Below are 21,400 nucleotides of genomic sequence, written 5' to 3'. Positions count from 1 at the left end.
CATCTCAAGGGTGCCTCAGTGCTGCAGGTTCTCCCCATTAGCCATTGGAGTGTGGCACGCTAGCTCACGTGGATCTTTCCCATCTTATCCTAACAGCACCCTTCCTAAACTTCCATTTCCTCTCCAGGGAGCAGATGGGCTGGGGAGGCTGCGTCAAGGATCTGGTAACAGATAGGCAGGAGCCAGGCGCTACTGAGTGTCCCTGGGGTCTGATGAGATGCCAATGACTGGGCCTTGCTGCGCTCTGTGAGTCCTGTGGTGCATCAGCCGTGAGACAGCTGGCATTGCTGACCCCTAGCTGCCCCTGATGTCCCCCTTTTGCACCCCCCCCCGCCCCGCCCTGGTCTTGCTGACATTATTACTAATCTACATCCTGCTCTGCTTCTGAAACCACAGAAGGCCTGGATGTCTGGAGAGAGTTCTTAATAGCACAGTGGGCTGCTGCAGCGAGGGAGCCAAGCGCCTTGGTCTCCATTCATCAAGTCTCCAAACTGCCGGAGGATTCAAAATTGAGCTCACCTCCTGGGGCCTGAGAGTTGGTCTGCTGGGTTAGAAAACTAACTGTGAAGCTGATTCCCTACTAAACTTACCCCCAGAAACTTGTTAGAAGAATTCCAACCTAGAGCAACTCAAAACACTTTTCAGGATGACCTCAATGGGTCATATCTGCACACAAACCTCCTGTGGTGGTGTAATGGAGCTACAGAGCCACACACCTTCCTACAAACACCCAGAAATGAGTGACACTCCTACCAAGAAGTGAGGCAGAGTCTACCTCTGGTCAAAAGTTCCCAGGGTCCTATCTTCTGGAACTGATGCATTTATACCTGGTGAGCATCTGCAACCACCTCACACCCACCTTGCTGCTAATACTTGTCTCCCAAGAATGTCAATGAATTTATCATCATCACATCCAAAGGCTTCTGGTTAGAGTACCTTTAGGATTCTGGTGAAAGTCTTAAGCAGGGCAAAAATAATTTCCTAGCAAGGTGAAGACTGCAAGTTTGTAAAAGGTCTCAAAGGTTGTCAAGAAGTGTTGACAATGTCTTATAGTCTTAAAATATTTGGTACAATTATATGAGCACAGTAGTCACATAATTTGTCTTTAATTTACCCACTGATAATAGAACTCAATCTCTCCCCACAGTACAAATCTAACATTTATCACCCTAAATCTTTGTCAATTCTCACTAGGACAAAACCTTTCAAAATGCACTAAGTTTATAAAGGCTTAATATGAACAGAAAGGAATAATCTTGCAGTCAAGCCAAAAATGTTTGATAATTAGTTATTTCAAAGGCAAAATGGCTTGACCATCCAGAGTTAACTACTGACTTGCTTCTATGCCTGCCTCTATTCCAGCTCGGTGGCTGACTTTAGTGAACACAAAAGATTATTTTCCTGTACACAGGCTGCAGTACTCTTCCTCAAGGGAGACTTGAGGAATCTGCATGAATATTTCTGACTACAGGCAATCTTTATTTTAAGTGTTGGCTGTGTAGACCTTTGGCATGACCTGATTGCTGTCACGCCATTCAAGAGCAAGTCAATTAAGTCCTAGAGTAAGAATCCCACAAGGATTCTTGTTAGAACCTGACAGAGATGAGGAATATAAGAGATGCCAGTCTCAATTCCCCGTTTCTTCTTGGGAGAAGCAGTCTGTTTTGAATGAACGCACTCTGCATGTCCTTGCTGATGTGAACAGCTGATGCCTACAGTTAAACCGCGTCTTAAAAGTGCCCTGCAGAACCTCCTCTCTAGTGCTTTTTTTCTGCCGGCAAAGACTTTATTTTGGGATCTTTTCATTTGGGGTCTTTTCATTTCCAGGACTTTCCTTCCCTTCCCCACTCCAGTCTTTTTTAACCTTATCATTTAGTGTTTTCTGATTAGTTGTAGTATAATATAGTACAGATCAATCTTAGTAGTAGTAGTCAGGGTGAATCCAAATGAAATTTTCAAAGCATACGGATTCTGATTTTCTTTGCTTGCTCTTCCACTTGCCTGACTGCTAACACATTTGGGGTCTTCTGAAGCTATCTGGGGCAGGAAAGTTGGGGGCAGGGGAAGAAAGTTCCACAGTGGGACCTTATCATCTAGTGGAGAGGGATAAGGCAGCTGGAATCAAACCCTAGTGCCAAACCCTGCCCATGCTCAGTGCCTTGGGCAGCTGGCAAGCCCCATCCAGCCACTGCTACCTGTCACTCTCCAGCAGGTCCTCTGGAAAGCTTCCTGTTGAGAGTCGCTGTGTCCCCGGTTCTGGGGCATCGTACTGCTGGCTGTTCTCAAAGTGCTGAATGATGTTCCTCACATTGCCTGGCTTGACTGCAGGCAAAAAGAAAAGGAAGGACACTATGCTTTCTGTTCTGGGATGGCTTCTTGGGGCCCTCACTCCCCTCTAACCCAGAAGACAGAGCAATGAGCAAGCACGGATGAGAACAGCATGGGACCAAGAGGCAGGAGATGTGGCTCTAGTACTGCTCTTGTACAAATAGACGGTATGGCTCTGGGTGGTCACTCTTGGTCTACTCTTTCCTTCTGTGTAAAATGAGAGAGTTTGAAAGTATATTTTCTAAAAAGCTTTACTTCTGCTCTCACATTCATTATGACACCTGTACTTGAAAACCACAACTAGGTTTTTAATAAGGGGCATGTAATAGGCTTAAAAAAAAAAAAAAAAAAAAGCCCAGGAAGACCAAAAACATCTACATGACATTTGGCCATGTTGACAAAACCTATCAGGCATTTTCCAAACTTGGGTTACCTTCTGAGTGCATTACTGGTTATTCATTGACTCTCCTTCCTGTGCTTCCTGCCCTCTCTGAGTTCCCTCATTAAAGAAACAGTTCCTCTATCACTAGAGAGAGGTGACCTAGGAGGAATGGAGGAGAGGCATTCAAATTCAAGACTCTTTTCCAAGTTAAGGTGAAAGGGAACTGTTCTTGTTCAATAAGACAGAGAGGGCAGGAGGGAGAGGAAATGACACAGGATGCCACTTAAAGACCCTGCAGAGGAGGACTCAGACAGGGGCATGTCCTACCTGCCTTATGGTAGGACACTGGCAGCCTGAAAAGAGAGGAGGAACTCCTCCTTCAAAGGTAAGAGCAGGACTTGGGCTACAAATGCCACTTTGCCTCCGACCAGTGGTACAGGGGAGGAAGTATGTATACTCTGGAGATCTAGGCCTAATCAACAGACTTCAGAGATTCTGATACCTACAGATATATATACTTACAAATCTCCTTGTCTGGAAATCTTTCATAAGAAAATTTTGAAGTTGGAGAGAAAAAAAACCATTTGACTGCTCAACCCCACCTAGCAGGTGGCTATGGCAGTACTTTCTTCAAACCACCTAAGTAGCTGTGTGTATATTTTAGGGAGAGGAGCTGTTACCAACCACTCCTGTTTGGAGGTTAGGACCAAATCGTTTGTTCCAAACTGAATGTGCATCTGGCTCCGGGGCCACTGTGGATGTTAGGGTCTACCATGTAGCCACAGTCCCGGGTGACCTCAGAAGGGTGATGATATGAGAGCTTGGGGACGTTCTATAACAAAAAGCCACAGGCTAAGTCCACTGTCCCCTCTCCCATGGGCCACTTGGAAAATGCTCAATTGTGTCCTGGACAGTTACACACTGTACATGTCAAGAAAAAGGTGTAGCCCTGAGATCTGGTATGACTGATAATCCAGAGTAACAAGGGGAACAGGGAGACAGGAATTCATTTTTGAATGAAAAGAGCAAAGTTTCACTAGTAGCCTTTGCTCCCCATTCTCCAGTCTCTGAATGATAATGGAACCAAATAAAAGTGAATTATATTACTAGCAATCAGACAAAGAGGGGATGACAGCTCATGACCTTAAATGTCACAAAACCTCAATACTGAGGCTTTCTAAAGTGTGGGTGGGTGTTTGGTCTTCAGATATGGCTACATATCTGTCTGATGTCCTAGGGATTTAAAAACCATAAACCAACTCACATAATTGCAATGACAAGTTTCTGAGTCAAAGAGTAGGGCGCCCCTGACATTAGCAACTGGTCTCCACCGTGAGCATTCCTGTCATCTTTCAGGGCAACTCAGTGGTAGGCACTTGCCTAGCATTTTTTTTTAAATATTTATTTTTTAGTTGTAGGTGAACCAATATCTTTATTTCATTTTTATGTGGTGCTGAGGTTTGAACCCAGTGCCTCATGTGTGCTAGGCGAGCATTCTACCACTAAGCAACAACCTCAGTCCTATTTTTAATTTTTTAAAAATATTTTTTGTAGTTGTTGATGGACATTTATTGATTGATTGATTGATTGATTGTGCTGAGAATCCAACCCAGTGCCTCACACATGCCAGGCAAGCGTGCTACTGCTGAGCCCCAGCCCCAGCCCCTTGCCTAGCATTCTTGAAGCCCTGGGTTTGAATGATGGGCCTGGGATTAGAGGTCATTCTTTTTATTCCCTCATTATTTTATAACTGTTTTTTCAATAATTCTTTATTGTTATTGCTTCAGATGGCATAATGAATACAGGACTTTTAAAATGAATAGAGTAACTTTCAAAATGATTGTGAAGTTAATATTTGTAATTGCAGATTTTATATAAAATGAATCCTAGTGACAGAGTAAATTCCTGACTGGATCCTACTGTGCACATGTGTGCATTCTCTCTCTCACACTACTGTAGAACCCAGAAAATATTAATTATTTAATCATATACATGTGGACCTCACAGACGCGAATGAACTTGTCTGATTCTGTGACATTTTGATACAGGTTCTAAGCTTCTTGTGGGTTAATCTGTATCATTTATTCTAAATTTTTATTATTACTATTTTTGGTGATACAGGAATAGAATGCAGGGCCTCACACATACTAAGCACAGGTTCTACTCCCAGCTGGAGCTGCACTCCAGCCTCATAACATTCATTTGTTTTATGGTATTGGAGATTGAACTCAGGGACACTCTACCACTAATACACCCCCAGACATTTTTATTTTCTTTTTTTGGTACCAGAGATCGAACTCAGGGGCACTTGGCCACACCCCCAGTCCTATTTCGTATTTTATTTAGAGACAGGGTCTCACTGAGCTGCTTAGTGCCTCGTTTTGCTGAGGCTGGCTTTGAACTCACGATCCTTCTGCCTGAGTCCCCGAGCTGCTGGGATTACAGGCATGCAACACGGGGCCTGGCTCCTTTTTATTTTCTTATTTTGAAACATAGTCTTGCTAAGTTGCTGAGGCTGGCCTTGAACTTGTGATCTCAACCTCATGAGTTGGGATTACAGGTATGTGCCACCATGATCTAATATTATTTATTTTTTGTTACACAAATTCTAGAAGATATTAGGTCCTATAAAATGCAGTTAGGGTCACTCTTTTTGGAATACTATGGTTCCATAGTACTGGCAGTTAAAACTCAAAGAGATGGAGGGCTTAAGCAAAATAGATGATATAAATAAAAGAACTCTTAGATACCCACAATTTACTTAAAAAGAAAATAATAAAAATCCTCATTTTTGAAGGTTATTTCAATTGACAATGAAAATCTGAGGCAATCCTGCCTTATGGTAGGACACTGCAGGACATTAATTTATATAGAGCCCTGGATTCTTGGAACAGTACCCATAGAAAGGCTACAGGAGTTGAAGACAAAAGGCCTCAGGGCGTGGAAGAACTATCAGAGGCTGGTTCTGCCAGAACTGCAAGATCTCTATCTGAGGAAGAGGGTCCCTGTGGGCATAAGGGTAGGAGCCCCAAGGCAGCTTTAGCAACAAGGAGGGACATAAAGAAAAATGGAGAGAAGCGAGGGAGGAAGGAAAGAGGGTCAGGAGAGGAGAAGAAGATAAGATGGAAAAGGGAATGACAAGATTTGGGAGATGGAAATTTGATGTTAATGCAAAGACAAACCCAAAGAAAATGGTCCTTTTACCTTCCACAGGGGACAAGGGAATATGAAATGCTAAAAGAAAAACAAACAAAAACAAAAGTAAACCATGAAAAGTCAAAATTAATGTTTCAAAATAAAAATTACAAGCTGGAAAATGAAAAAGCAGTGGCAAAAATCAAGGTGGATATAGAAAAAGCCCTTCCTTCTCAAACCCCGCAATGTACCAATTTAATAAAGGGTAATAGGCTAACCCACTATCCACCCTTCATAGGCTCCTACTGGCACTGGGGACCCAAGACACTGGCTGTGAAGGCCAGCAACAATTTTCAGAAATATGACTTATAGCTGAAGAGAGATCAACTATAGGGTCAATTGCGTTTTGGCTTAAGGATGGCATTACAGGAACCTCTGGGTCCCAACATGCCTCAAACCAACCTGTCTAGTTCTATTAGCTAGTAACTCAACCCTCCCATCAAGAACCCATAATTGTTCCCAAAACATAGGACTGCAGGTGTGTAGACAAATCCCATGGGTGAAGGTGAAGGAAGCATCACATGTCACCAGGACAATATTTGCCAAAGCGGAAACTGTCCTCCATATTGCTGTTTAGTAGCTGTGGTTGGCTCTGAGTTCCTTGACTAAGACCCAGGGACAGGCATGGACTCCTTGGCTGTGACACACTCATCTGTACCTCAAGAGCCCATATTAGATGTGGCAAGGGGAGAAAGCAGCTGTCTCAGAGTTTTGGCCTGTGGCTCCCAGAAACATAGGAGGCCTCTCTCCCAACATGGTGGCATATGAAGGGGCTAAGGTCCCAAGGAATGCCCAAGGCTGTTGCTCCCCAAATACTCACTGCTCTGAGAAGAGCTTTTGGGCTTCCCAATGTATTTGAGGATGGGATTTCGCTTCTTGTCCTCCAAGGCATCCTTTTCTTTCTTGGAATTGCTGCTCTGCTGAGACAGGAGACACTGGGGTTTGGAAAGGTCCCAATACCCTCAGACATGGCTACTAATCACTCTGCTTCTACCCCCCAAGACTAGCCCTAAACAAATAGCTGGAAAGTTGATCCTTGTTTATGCCCTAATCAGCATGGCGAGTTCGCCTCTGGCAGGTTTGGAGGAGTGTCCAGTTAGATGGCTGCAGTATGGCTTTCCTGGTCTACCTGAGCCGAGAGAACTGATCCAAGATACACTATGCTCTAGAGGAGCGCTGTCACCTGCTTCCTCTTCTTCTTCTTCCTTTTTTTTTAAAATATAGAACGCTTCATGAATTTGCATGTCATCCTTACGCAGGGCCATGCTAATCTTCTCTGTATCATTCCAATTTTAGTATATGTGCTGCCAAAGAGAGCACTCTGTCACCTTCTTGGTCTTAGGGAAGAAAGGCAGCCACTTGTCCTTGTCAGGAGCAGACTGGGCCTTTTCGATTGTGTTGGAGGGTCTTGCCTCCCGAAGCCGGATCCCAGCATGGCTCATGTAAGTATTGAGGGCAAAGTCCATGGGGGCACTGCAAGAGAGGAACCGTGTGGTGAGCCAGGAAGCTCAAGTCACATTCCCTGCCAGCAGGTGGAAGGGCCAAAACCCTGCTCCAAACAACCTCCCCACAGCTACCCAGTGGAGTGGGGAAAGGGTATTATGGGTCAAGGCATTTAAAGGGAAGTCTGGAAAAGTCAGATGAGACTGCAGGCAGAAGCTGGTCAATTGTCTGGGCTGGCACAGCTCCCAAGAGAAATCTTACTCCTTCCCTAAGCAGAACTTTTTCCAATGAGGGCATGGTGGTCAGTGGATGGGAACACTGATCTCTAAAACATAAGCAAATGATTCTCTGGCTTGTCAAGTCATTGGCAAGTCAGAGGACTATAACTAATATTCTTATACATATACATCGGGGCTCTGCAAGGGAAAGGAAGAGATTCTCAAAACAACCATTCTCTGCTAAGCCATATTGCCTCTACCACCCTCCTGTCTCTGAGAACAAGGAGAGAGATGGAAAGGAGCTGTCAAGGAGTTTCCAACTGCCACAAATGAAACTGTCCAGAGATCTGGGCTTCAAAATGTATTTGGCCCACAATTCAGTAGATTATCTACTTTGTGAATTCAATGCAGCAAAGCTTCAGCCCTAGCTCTGCTGCCTTCTTACACAGACGTAAACCCCATCTTCTCTCCCTTATTAAGTGTGTGTGCCCAGGGAATGCAGATTCATTTTAATACCAGTTCTCTGATGAGAACTGTATGTTTACGCTTTAGGGAACTGGTACCCCCAACCATTGACCACTGAGCCCTCATGGGAAATGAGGTAAGTATGTAGGCTGTGGAGAAAAAAAAAAAAAAAATCACAATATGTGCCTAGAGAGGAAATACCCTCTTCAGGGGCTGCTAACCCAGGCTGATTCTCCTGTCATCAGTACTGTTAGAAATTGTTTAGGGGAAAAGTAAGGAGGAAGATACAGGTCTAATTGGGTAGGAAAGCAGAACCGGGTCTGGGAAACATTAGGACAGGACACCAAGGAGCAGGCTCACACCCCTGGGTGGTGGCCCCAAGCACCAGGGGCCTAGGTCTCGCAGCTGCGGTGCTTTATGGTTATGGCCACCTGGGAACCAGGTTGCACAGACCATGATCTTACAATGCTGCAGACTCCCCTGTGCAGGGCAGAATGGAAAGCACAGGAGCTTAGTTCCAGTCCTTCCCACCTTGAAAGCTGCAAATGAACCACACCACAGACTCACCTCCTGTCTTCCTCATACTTAGACCTGGAACAAAAGAAAGAACAGGCAACTCAGACTGCAAGAGGAAGGCTTGGGAGGAGGGAAAGTTCTTTCTTAGAGAGGGGAGGAGGGTGGTGGGCAAGAAGAAGGGAGTGTGATGAAAGGTCAGACTTAAGACTTAAGGCTCTGGAGCCAGCCTGGGACTCTGGAGGTGAGAGTTCTTATTCCCTTGAGGGACTCAAGTAGCACAGAGTGACAATGATGTCACTGATGTCCTTCTAGCTAGAAGGAAGGGGATATGGCAAAGACAGCCTCTTGCTCACTATTTTAGTGTGTGAAGTTATTATGGGGGAAGAGGCTCTTTTTCATCTCCTTCTAGGACTGGCACAGAGGCGGAGGAGAGGAGGAGGGAAAGCAGACTAACACCTTGAGACCAGATCCAAAGAAGCCTATTAAAAGAGGTAACTGGTAACAGTGACAAACACTCGAGTGTTACTTCGGCCAGGCATTATTCTAAGCTATTTACATCATTTAACCCATCGAATTCTCAAAATAACCCACAAATGGGTATTATAGTCCCTTTTTGTGAGACCCAAACTTCATTGCTTTAAGTGGAAATCATTCTAAGTGTGGTGTTAATGCTGCCAATAACCAATTCTTATAATTCTGGTACCTATGAGCTCAAAATAGGTTCAGTCAGGTCCTACCTCCAGTTCTGAAGTGGCTGGGGTGATTAATGCCATCTGTCTGCGTAGGAAACTAAGGCCCGATTCAGGGCCCAGCTGAAGGTCAGAGGGTAAGTTTCCAAAGCATATTCGTTCTGTGTGCCTTCATCAAATCTCGAACTCAGATCTTTAATCAAATGCTAGATTCACACATGTAGTTATCTCCTCAAATCTTCAGTCTGATGTCCCAAAGAACCCAAATTTAGCATGCCCCAAATTGAGCCTGATTTTACACCACAAAACCACTCCCTGCGCTCATTCCTTCATCCTTTTAGCAGCCTAGGTAAGAAATAAGAAACCCTTGGAGTCTCCTTTGACTTTTCTGTCTCACACCCCACACTCAGATTTTTAAAAAAACATTTTTTAGTTGTCAATGTATTTTTATTTTATTTATTTATATGCAGTGCTGAGAATTGAACCCAGTGCCTGACACTTGCTAGGCAAGTGCTCTACCACTGAGCCACAACCCCAGCCCATGGCACTCAATTTTTAGGAAGTCCTTCTGTAGTCTAGTGCCCAAATCTACCTAGAACTGACCTCTTTTCACAACGTCTGAGAATACTACACTGGGTCTAGTCCCTATCATTGTTTCTGGGAATTCCTATAGAGTCTTCTAGCTGACCTTTCTCACTCTCCAGCCATCTGTGCCCATAGCCTGGCCTCACACACCTGGAATGGCTCCCTGCTAACTGAGTAAACCCCCAAGTCCTTATCACAGTTCCCAAGCTCTGCATGCTGTATCCTGTTACTTCTCTGTCACTTACTATTCACCCTGTTCTTGTTACACTGTCCTCTGCACTACTCCCGAAAGGTCCAGGGCATTCCTATTCTGCCTTGGCTGTTCCTGGCCTGGAATGCTTTCCCTCAGATGTCTACAAGGACAACTCCCTCACTCTCTTCAACTGCTCACTTTCTTCAGGTGGTTCATCCTGATCACCTTGCTTAAAAGTGCAACCCACTGATTCTGGTACTCCGGCCCTCTGCATGCTGCTTTACTTTCTCCCCCAGTGCTTATTATTTTTAATATACTACATGATTTCTTTACTGCTGTCTCTTCCACCATAGGTAAGCTCCAAAAGGGAAAGAACCACTTTGCTCATTAATGCATTCAGGAGTGTCCCATGTGGAAGTTCCTGGCACACCAGTGGGAATGCCCTTAGTATCTGCCAAGCTGGAATACTGCACTAGTTGAAGCTACAAGATCATCTATGCCAATTTTCTTATTTTGTACACAGAGCCCAGAGTGAAGTAGCGGGGTGATACAACCACTTACCAATAAGCAGTATTGGGGCAAAAAATTGTTTCAAGGCCTGGAAGTATCCCCACAAAACCTATGCCAGACTTGAATTATAGTGTCCACTATGCATTAGAAAATGGGACTGGAGAAGTGTAGCAAAAGCAGCTGCATCAGAAGCCCCTAAAGTGAGTTTGGTTTTTCAAATCAATAAAATGGTTCTGTTTCCTAGTTCTAGGGGCCTCCTGGAGGAACTTTATCCATAGGGGACTGGGAGTGCTGGCCTCACCCTCAGTATCAGTATCTTAAAGGCAGGAAGGGAGGGAAGTCAGAGAGGACTAGAAAGGGGAAGCAGAGTGTCCTGGAGCCTGTGGCTTGTCATAACCACCAAATGACTCAGGAGCTCTAGACCCTGCAACTCCCCTGACAGCAGCAGCCCTTTGCCTGAGAAGTGCCATGGGAGGGCTCAGCTCTCCCCATCTTTCAGGGAAAGAAAAATCAAGCAAGAAGTGGAAGAGGGTGGAAAAAGACCCACAGGAAACCCGCTGGGCATGTTCAGGGGCGGGAGTGGAACTGAAGACTCACAATATATCTCCAAGGGCAGCCAGCTGCTTCTCGGCTATTTGGCGCTCTCGCAGAGGGTCCCCATCCAGGTCTAGCAGGTCATTTTCACCATACAGGCTGCCCAGCCCCAGAGTGCGCTTGGTTCTATGCCAGACACAGAATAGGAAACACATATACACAGATTCCAGCAGACATGCACACAGACAGGGGGACAGACGGACACACTGCGGAGGCAAAGTGAGAGCTCTGCTAAGCAACGCCAGGAGAGATAGGTCGGTGGGTGGGAACTGGCAAACCTGTAGTCGTGGATCTGCTCCTGGATCTCAGGCATGGCTGCCTCCTGAGCCTCACATAGAATGCCCCGGACGTCTTCACCATTCCGCAGACGCAGGTCTGTAGTGAGAGCCCAGGGAAGGCAGCATGGGCAGGGTGTGGGGGCAAGAGGAGGCTGCTCCTGCTGAGCATCTCAAGGGGTCTCAGCTCCCTAAGACACTGGGAGGAGAGGCTGGCTTTCTGTCCCATTCACCTAAAGAAAGTGGAAGCCTGCACTCCATTCAGGTAATTTCTAGATTCAGGACTGGAATTCTGATGTCTAAGGCTCAAGTCAAGGCAAGAACATTTTCTGGATGTCCTATGCTCCATTAGAAGAAATAATGAAGCCCTTCTCACTGGATATGTCCAAATGCTGTTGTCTGACATCAACGTGCAGATCTCTGAGAGGCTCATTCCCCTTCTACTGCCCCTGGTCCAGCTCAAAGGACTAAAAAGGCAAGCACTTCACACTTTATAAAACCGAGAGATGTGTCCTCTCCTGTCCCAGCATCTAGCTCCACCCTGCTAGGCCAAGTCCCTGGGCCCAGTTGGCTCACTCTCTGTTTCTGAGTAAGCTCTGTTCTCCCTATCCTCTGTGTCCATAAGTTCTCCTTGGTCACCCATGCTGTAAACAGCTTCTTTCCAAAGGCAGCCTGTCACTTCTAGCCTCTAAAAGGTTGTGGGTGCTGAGCTTCTCAGACTGTCGTCCTCTATACACCATCCCCTCCTAATTCTTCTGGAATCAAAAAGAGCTGAGTAATCAACCAGTCACTGGGTCCTCACTCTGGACCTGCTGCTATCAACATTCATAAGAAAGCAAAAATAAATCCCTTAAAAAACAAGACAGAGTCTGGGGTTGTGGCTCAGTGGTAGAGCACTTGCCTAGCATGTGTGAGGCCCTGGGTTTGATTCTCAGCACATATAAATAAATGAATAAAATAAGCGTGCATCAGCATCTAAAAAAATATTAAAACAAAACCTACTCCAGAGACACTGACTATACAGGTGGGATGGAGTGAGGTCTCTGGATTTTAGGAATCCCTGATTGAGTCCACTTTTCTCCCCACTGAGGGCCAGAGCGGTCACATAAAAGGTTGGGAGAAATGAGACCAGGTCTCCTAATCTAGGGCCAAGGACTTCACATAACAAGCTCCACCAGGCAGAGTGAGCTCCTAGGCAGGATCTGTCACATTTGTGCCTTTCCATAAGCTACTGTGAAGTTTTCTGGAGTACTTGTCCTGTGGGTATTTTCCCTTTTTAGAGGACAGTTCCCCAGGGAGAGGGGCTGTCCTCTATGTCCCCTCTGTCCTCTGAAGTATCCTGAAAGCTCAGGATAATAGGGGCACCAATGGGAGTCAAACTGACTAATAAGCCAACTTACCAATTTCAGCCTGTAACATGTCAGGGATCTTCACTCTGAGAGGCTGTACAACAGAAGAGTAGGGTGGGAGTGTAAGTCAGGTGCTGCCCGGGAACGAACAGCATGCAGGCGGGGAGCGGCTGATCATGTTACTTTCTCTCCTTCTGCCTATATCTACTCCTACCTCCTCCTCTCATCTCTCCCCAACTCTATATCTGAATTCTAGGCCAAGGTTTTAGGAAATAGAATCTGAGATTACAGATTAAGTTGGGATTATATTCTAAGGGTGGCAATACTTTTGGTCAAAATAGTTTTTCTACTTTATTTTAAGGCAATCAGGGTGCAGAGAATAGACAATGTTGCTCCAACTGGTGGCAATTTAGCATCAAGGGAGAAATCTCTGTTAGACTATCTGATGGGCTCTCCCTCCCTTTCACTTCCAAGGAACATTGGTCTTATATTTCCTTACTCAAGACCCACTTACAGGAGCAAATATAAAACTATCGAAAAAATCAATTTTCCCCAACTTCATTAATCCTAATAGCTTATTGCCAGAATAAATTGATCAGATTAGAAAGTCAACCTGGGAAGTGCCCTGCAGGCAGAAGTCTTTTGGCAGGGGGTCCCTGACATCTCCCTGGGCATTACATCCAGATGTATAGAGTGCTCATCTGTCTGGCCCAGATGCTCCAGGTCTCTTCAGCTCCTGCCTTTGGGTAGCAACAGCACATCAGGCTGAGCTTCAGAAACCTGGGTTCTCCTTGCCTTGTTATCTACATAATTTGATATCTCTAAGGCCTCTGCTCTTCCTCTAAGGAAGGACAAAGCAGACATGGCTGAAGAAGTAAGAGAGGCAGTATGTATTCTGTATGTGGTACTAAACAGGTAAAGAGAGAGTCATTTTTTGAGAGGAGAGGTAGGGATGGAAAACAGGAACCCTAATCTTTCAGCCTGGATATCTCTTTAAAAACCTGCCTCCACTGGGCCTGACTGCTTTGCTTAGTTTTTCCTCTGACTGTGTCCGAAGAGTATAATGAGATTGTAATTCAATCCATGACTGCCTTACCGCATTTTTCTCTAGGAAAATATTCCAGATGTCTTTTCCCAAGCTTCGGGAATCCTTGGGATTTGTCTGCTGATAAACTTCGGCACACAAGTAAAAAAGCTACGAGGAGAGAGAAAATGTATTAGAGCAGTGGTTCTCAACCAGGGATGGAACTTTACCCCCTGGGTTGACATGACAATGTATGGAGACATTTTGAGTTGTTACAACTACCAGGGGAATGAGTGCTACTGGAATCTAGTCAGGAAAGGTCCACAGATGCTACTAAATATCCCTAATTGCACAAAACTGTTTACCATAACAAAGAATTCTCTAGTCTAAAATGTGAACAGGGCTGAGGCTGAGAAGCTCTGGTTTAGAATGTTCTAGAAACCTGTGACAGAGTAATCCTTATCCCCTTCCTCACATGCTCAGGGTCTTCACTCCTGCACTCTGTAGCCTTACCATGCTTGATATTTTACTTGCATCTCATACTTGTTTATATGTTGTTTCTGAAGGGATATTTCTCTCTGTGATATGCCTTGTTTTTTTCAAGAATGCTTCTGAGACACCAGCACTTGGAACTTAACACATGGGTAATCCTGTCCTGCTGAGCAAATGGACATTTGTTCTGGTCTCTAATCATGGCAGCAGCAATCCGTGATTCCGAAAGAGGCGTATTCTGGACATCAACTCCCTCTTCCATCCCTTTCTTTCTCAGTAGCTGAGAAAAATGAGGGAAACTGCAAAGTTGCTGGCCCTAAGCACCAACCAGGGCAGGCAGATACCATATTCGCATGTTCATTCCTGGTGGTCACCTTCAGACTGAAGACCTTTACTACTGCACCCTGTCAGGCTTTCTTGTAGTAACACTGTTTATTTGCAAGGGCCTTTCTCTCAATCCCTCCGCCAATCTGTATTCATTCCTTCATTCACAAAACTCAAGAAAGAACATCTTGTCCAAGAAGACTTTCTAAACTCATCAAAAATGGCAGTTTTCTAGGCTCATCTTTTCTGCTACTCCCTAGGTAATGGATGTAGTTGGCTGTGTCACACATAGTGAAGACTCTCTTCTGCTTAGGTTTTATCCTCTTTCTTATTGTCACAATCCTTAAGATGCCTGACTATGCCCATGGATCTGATATTTAACATCTAGAGACTGGGCACAGAGGCCAAAGATTCTCTTTGCCAAGCACAAGCAAGCACTCAAACCAGACTGATAGTTCTGGCTTACCAGTGGACTGGGGTCTGCCTGAGAGAAGATATATCGAAGAAAAACTGCCAGGTGAGCTGGACGTGACCTCAGTTTTTCAAGATCTTGGAAGACAATGTCACTCTGGAAGGCACAAAGGTGAGCATAACAAGTAGGTGCAGAGGCAAGGGCAGTGGAATAGCCTGCTCCAGCTTTGCCCCCATGTTCTCCACCGTCTGGCCCATCAGCTCGGGCTCCCTCCTGCCAGCTCCCTTCATAGCTGGTGCCAGTCAAGGGCAGCTTGCATGGTAGAAGGATGATGAAAGGAGAAAATCAGGAAACACTTACCTCGTTGTTGAAATAACCAGGATCGTAATCTTCCTCTGGGCCAATAATTAAAGGCTTCGGGCTTTGATCTATACCCTGGGGTAGAGAGGCAAGTTGTAGAGATGAGAGGTTATAGAGGATGAAAATCCAATCTCTTCAATGTTCAGTAACAGCACAGCACTCACAAAGAAAGCTACTTGGGTCTGGTAAACGCTGGTCTCTCACTACCACCCCCAAATCTCAGAGCACAGATGCAATGATTTCCACTTGCAGGAAACCAACTGCTTCTGGGTGGGGCGAAGCAGACTCAGAGCAGCCTGGTCACATGACATATGAAGATGGGAAGTAAGAGAAAATGCTCTCTTCCTGTTTGCAAAAGATCTGGGGAGGGAGCATCAGCTAACAAACAGCACCTGCCATATGACTGGGCTGGGGGCTGCACTGTTTTCCTAAACAGTTACCCCACAACCTAAAGATTCGCTCTCCAACTCTGGTATCCTGGTATCTACCACAGTGCTGCTGAATAGCTGTGTGCCTACCTAATACTGGTGGATCAGTAACTGTCAGAGAGCCATGGAGTTGATCTACCTCTCTGTAAACCAAAGGGGATGGGGCTGATGTTTTTCAAATACTACTTCTATTATTTCCCTGGTCTGCTCAAGAATCTATGGTAGATAGCCATTACCTGTTAAAATCCAAACTCCTTAGCTTTTCTTTCTTTCCCTTTCAGGCCAATTTTAATAAAAACGAAATCCTAACCAACATGATTACTAACTAAAGGGACTTCATACTGCATGAACAGATGTTTACAGGACAAATTCTTTTCCTTTAGCTTTCATAGTTTTTCTAGCAACTATGTTTTCCCTTGATTTACTCTTCATTTCCAATGACTCCTCAGCAAGGGCTGAGTTTCTGGAACCCACCTAGCTTACTCATGCCCACTATGATGTTGGCCTGGTCTATCTTCCTCACTACTTTCTTTCCTTTTTTTTTTTTTTTGCACTGGGAATTGAATCAGGATGTACCACTGAGCTATATCCCCAGCCTCCACCGCATCCCCCTTCCTGCTTTTTTTTTTTAAATTTGAGATAGGGTCTTGTTAAGTTGCTGAGGCTGGTGTCAAATTTGCAGTCCTCCTGCCTTGGCCTCCCAAGTCCACCATACCCAGCCTCCTTACCACTTTCTCAAGGGGCTTCACCTGACAGTTCCTTCCTGATGCCCCGTACTCCCTTTCTGTTCTCCTGGATAGTTAATGACTCCATGCCAGAATGATGAACTCAGAGACCCAGAAGATACTGCAGAGTCTAATACTCATTCATAGTTTAGAACAGCAAGCCCTAGTGAAAACAACGGGTGTGCTTGAAGTCACAAAGCCAAGTCCAGGGCTGGGGATGTGGCTCAAGCAGTAGCGCGCTCGCCTGACATGCGTGCGGCCTGGGTTCGATCCTCAGCACCACATACAAACAAAGATGTTGTGTCCGCCAAAAACTAATAAATAAATAAATATTAAAAAAAAAAAAAAAAAAAAAGCCAGGTCCAATGTGCTGCACTTGTACTTCCAGACAGATTCCAAGTATCCTCCTTTTTCTGGTAAACATCCTAGTCTCTGAGCCCCTTCATCCTCAGTAGGTGCTGGACTGGATGGGTACTTCTGGCTCTACTTGGTTCTTTGATGAAAAGCACTAGGTTTTTTTGCTTGTTTGGTAGGAGGATTTTTAAACAGTCTTTACAAATTCACATTTTTTTTTTTTCCTAATTAAAAAAGCAGGCTGGACACAGTAGCATGTGCCTTTAATCCCAATGGCTTGGAAGATTGAGATAGGAGGATTGCAGGTTCAAAGCCAGCCTCAGCAACTCAGCAAGGCCCTAAGCAACTTAGTGAGACCCATCTCAAAAGGCAACTTTAAACTTTTTTGACCAATAATAAACTCATTTTCATTGCAACCTGGTACACATATATGTAACTGAAACAGAAATTTTACAAATCTATTCTTACTCTTACTATAGTCAAAGAATTCTGACATTTTGTTTACCATGTTATTAGATTGTACTTCATTAAAATATTGCACTGGACTTTTGATATTCTATCATGATTCAAAAGGTGATAACTGAGTTTCAAAATACCATCTGCATACTTCCTTACAACAATGTCTTCCAGTATGGATCTCAAGATGATTTTAGGAGAGATGAGTTTTGTGGAGGTTTGAGATAATTTTAGGTGTTACTTGGATATGAATTAAGGAACGATGAATCATATTATAAGAAAGTTTCTTTTCAATTTCCATTCAATCCTTTTGATTAACCCAGAGAAAGTTTCAGTCTGCTGTTAATCTAACTTTAATACCCTCTGCAAAGGCAGAATCAGCCTCAGGCTTAACTAAAGCCATTGAAAAGCAGCAGAATCTAGCTAGAGTTTATTTGTTGGCTTGTTTTATCTATTTTAAAAATAAGTGATATAATTCAGAATTGAGAGGATACAAAAGGGTACATATAATGAGAATTCCTCTTTCCATTTCTATCCTCAAACTATCAATCCTGCTGTTCAGAAGCAATACCACCATGTATGCTCCAGAGGTATCTTATAAAGAAGACTCCTATTTCTTGTGTGTTGGGGGGAGGGGTGGATACTGGGGAATGAAAACAGGAGGACAAGGGGAGGCAGGGTGCGGTGGACTTCGGCCACTGAGCTACATCCTCAGGCCTTTTCTTATGTTGAGACAGGGTCTTGTTAAGTTGTGGAGGCTGATCCTCTTGCCTTATCCCTCCAAGCTGCTAGGATTACAGGTATGCACCACTGCACCTTGCTCCTCATCCTCTTTTTAATATAAATTGTGGTTTTCTTTCCACACTGTTCAATATCTTGTAGACAGAACTTCACAAAATTGTTTCTAAACTTATATTTTGCATTTATACTATGTGATACTGGTTTTAATATCAGGCCGTGACCTATTTCCTTTAAAATGAATTTAAGTTTAAAAAAAGTAAGCTTGAAGAAAAATATTATATAACATTATACAGTTAGAAAGTAGACATGGAAAAAATCTTTGTAGTTGTAAATTTTAAGCAGTGCTGTTTCACAGGACCAAGAGATGACTTCCTGTATCTCTAATGGCTTCTGCTTGCACAGAAGGTGACTCCCTGGCTCTCAAGTCAGCACACCACGTTGTCAGACAGTCCAGGTTTTCTACAAGTTTCTGCACTGAGCCAAAACCTGTCTACCTGGATCTCCCATGGACTCAGTTCTACCCTTGAGAGCATGGGATTTCTAATCAGGTTCTGTAGAACCCTAGGGCTCCACAGAAATGCCCCTGAGGGCAGCGGGAGGTGGATGAGCAAAGATGTCAAGATCAGTGAACTTTTATTTGTTTTCTATATTACAATTTCAAAAAATAAAATTTTGTTTGAGAAAAAGAGAGCACAGAAAATTAGTATTCTGGAGAGACTGAACAAACCCATTTCATATTCTTTCTAGATATTAAAAGAAAGGCCAGCTATCTGCACCTTAGGTGCCATGTCCCTAGAGATGAATCCATTGACTGTTCATAGAGAAACGAAGATCACCTGACTCTCATTTCTACTTCTGTTTGCCCCACTTTTTACATAACAAAACTAAGACATGTTCTTTACTATTTGTTCTCTAAATGATCCTCTCAAATTGTGGATGGCCAGAGTAGGGTTTAGTCTAACTATTCAAGATCATATACTGGACAATAATTGCCTCCAAATTGCAGCTATGGCAGGGGAAAGGAGAACTGCAGGGTGGCTCTGATCACTCACCTGATCACTAGATGAAGGGATGGGTACGTCTGAGCCCTGCCGTCTATGGTGGTGGGCCACCCTGGCCATGATCACAGGGGAGGTTCGAGGACTGTCTAGTCCAGGATCTGATGGTACCGAATTCCGATTCATCAATGACTAAAGAACAGAGAATTCTGTGAGAAGGAACCTCATCCAGAACACTGTCAGGTGATAATCATGCTTGCACTATACTGCACCCTTGTTCACATATCACCTCATTCAATCCTCGAAATTAACCTTGAAGTACATACTATTGTTTGTCCCACTTTTTACATAACAAAACTAAGACCTGGAAAGATTATGAGTCTTGATCAAGGTCAAAGAACTTATAATGTATTCCCTGGATTCAATATAGGCAGTCTCAACCCACAGCCCACACACTTCATCACCAACTATGTCCTCTCTCACATCTTTGCTCATAGATTACTTAGGACTACTCCTCCTGCCACTTTTTTGGTGACCTTCCCACATACTGGTCCTTCCACATATATTCATCATCTTCCTACCAACAGGGAAAGTAATAATGAAGTAAACTTTTATTATCTGAAATTAGGCTATTAACATGCTTTGAACTACTTATTCACACATTTAGTTAATCTGCCTGAGTAAATACTTTGCTGTCACCATTACTTCTTCTTGCTTACTTTTACAATATGAGTTTTCACTTACAGCTTATGTATGCAAACTGAGAAGAGATAACCTTTGAGTTTAACCTGAAATTCTTTGTCACTCCAAAAATAATGAGCCATTCAAGCAGAAAAAGCAGCAGCAAAGAAAGAAATTTAGGCTGGGTTCATTAATCTAGAGGATTATTCCTAGCCAGGTAGAAAAGTGTTTTTGGTCACATCACTGCTTTAGATAATTTATGTCTCGCTCCTTTTCTCTCAAAAATGTGCTATAGTTAATGAAACAGGAGGACATCTTTTCTGCTACTCCATCTTCTTTTTAACAGGACAGAGTTGACTATGATAAAATACAAGCCAGATCTAATGATCTGGCATGTTGGAAACACTTGAAACCCCCTTTTTTGGAACCCAGAGCACAGTGACTAAAATCCTTAGTACTGGAGCTGTAGAAGAGATACCCAGATGAAGGGCTAGAGGCCTCGGTGTGGCCCGTGAGTAGCAAAGCCTTCAGGGGCCCAAGGCAGGGACAGCAAATGCAGTTCTAAATAGGCCATACTGCTGCTGGCACTCACCTCACTGAGGGAGGGGAAGCGCTCTGTTCCAGAGTCCAAGCCACTGTCTGCCTCCTGGGAATCCAGAGAGAGACGACCTGGGAAGAAAAGAGTGGAGGCAGTAGGAAGGGGCTCTGCCCTGGTTACAAGGAACCTTTATTCTGGGCACCTGTGCACAGGGCACGCAGGGCAAGCGCCCCCTTCCTTCCTTTTGCCAGTTTTCCTTTGGTCTCTCACATCATGACCCCCAGGTTCTCCCAGCACACCTTTTCCACTAGCTTTCACCTACCTCTGCACCTGTGCACAGGACCTGTCACCTCCTAGAGTAAGACTGCAGCTCTCTCTCAGAACTAGTCCTATCAACTCGTTCCCAGCCCTCTCTGGTCACCGTCCCTTTCACAAGTATTAGTTGAGCTCCTAAGTGTTGGGGAGCCGTTAAGCAACTGTTCGGACCACAGTGTCCTCAATATTTCCCTGGTTCCAATGCTATTGCATTTCTACCGCATGCACTGCCCTGGGTATGGGTACTGCTTTCTCTCCTTATTCTGCTTTCCAGAGGACAGGTACTATGCATTTCTTTCCCTGAAGCTGCTTTGTGGGGAGGAGACAATAGATCAGAAACCTGTACTATATGTGAGAGAAAAAAGGTGTGATGGGGGAACTCACCTTCTGATGGTCTCTGGCTGGTGTCACCACAGGGTGGAAGTATGTCCTAAAAGAGAAAGGCCCAGAGGGTGGGAAAATTCTGTGAGCCTCTCCCCCTCCTGATTCCCTCCAATCAGAATCATATTTGCTTATAGTTTGGCTACTTCTGCTTCATTACCTCAACAATGCCAGGCTGGAAGAGATACTGCTTCATTTGCAGTCTGAGAGGATAGTGACCCCTAATGGTGGGAAGGAGCTTTACCATTACTAAAAAGCAAAAATCTCTCTTCGGGGCTGGAGTTGTGACTCAGAGGTAGAGCTCTCGCTTGGCATGCGTGAGGCATGGGGTTCGATCCTCGCACCACATAAAAAAACAAAATAAAGGTACTGTGTCCATCAACAACTAAGAAATAGTTTTTTAAAAATAGATTTAAAAAAAAAAAAAAA

At 44.4% G+C, this 21,400-nt stretch overlaps 1 protein-coding gene and 1 non-coding gene across 14 annotated transcripts in view; both read right to left on the bottom strand.

The window, feature by feature from the left end:
• Arhgef11 (Rho guanine nucleotide exchange factor 11) overlaps window positions 1-21,400 on the bottom strand; it is a 107,799-nt gene that overhangs the window by 12,001 nt on the left and 74,398 nt on the right. For 5 of the 13 annotated variants that reach the window (XM_048814676.1, XM_048814666.1, XM_048814668.1 and 2 more), the window contains 14 exons: window positions 20,975-21,020; window positions 20,330-20,406; window positions 19,111-19,248; window positions 15,355-15,429; window positions 15,049-15,150; window positions 13,839-13,937; window positions 12,794-12,836; window positions 11,397-11,493; window positions 11,122-11,244; window positions 8,599-8,622; window positions 7,234-7,378; window positions 6,726-6,825; window positions 5,915-5,944; window positions 2,196-2,322 (listed from right to left, as the gene is read on the bottom strand). In XM_048814676.1, coding sequence (XP_048670633.1) covers window positions 2,196-2,322; window positions 5,915-5,944; window positions 6,726-6,825; window positions 7,234-7,378; window positions 8,599-8,622; window positions 11,122-11,244; window positions 11,397-11,493; window positions 12,794-12,836; window positions 13,839-13,937; window positions 15,049-15,150; window positions 15,355-15,429; window positions 19,111-19,248; window positions 20,330-20,406; window positions 20,975-21,020 — 1,226 coding nt within the window. Of the gene's footprint in view, window positions 1-2,195; window positions 2,323-5,914; window positions 5,945-6,725; window positions 6,826-7,233; window positions 7,379-8,598; window positions 8,623-11,121; window positions 11,245-11,396; window positions 11,494-12,793; window positions 12,837-13,838; window positions 13,938-15,048; window positions 15,151-15,354; window positions 15,430-15,518; window positions 15,662-19,110; window positions 19,249-20,329; window positions 20,407-20,974; window positions 21,021-21,400 lie in introns of those variants that run through there. The other 8 variants (XM_048814667.1, XM_048814669.1, XM_048814670.1 and 5 more) reach the window with 8 other exon arrangements.
• LOC125620310 lies at window positions 7,120-7,225 on the bottom strand. The gene has a single exon (XR_007351923.1). It is a non-coding gene; the product is annotated as a U6 spliceosomal RNA (small nuclear RNA).

Source organism: Marmota marmota, unplaced genomic scaffold (assembly GCF_001458135.2).
Source record: "Marmota marmota marmota unplaced genomic scaffold, marMar, whole genome shotgun sequence".
Lineage (NCBI taxonomy): Eukaryota > Metazoa > Chordata > Mammalia > Rodentia > Sciuridae > Marmota > Marmota marmota.
The sequence above is the reverse complement of the archived record's forward strand: the minus strand, read 5'-3'. Positions and strand labels throughout refer to the sequence as shown.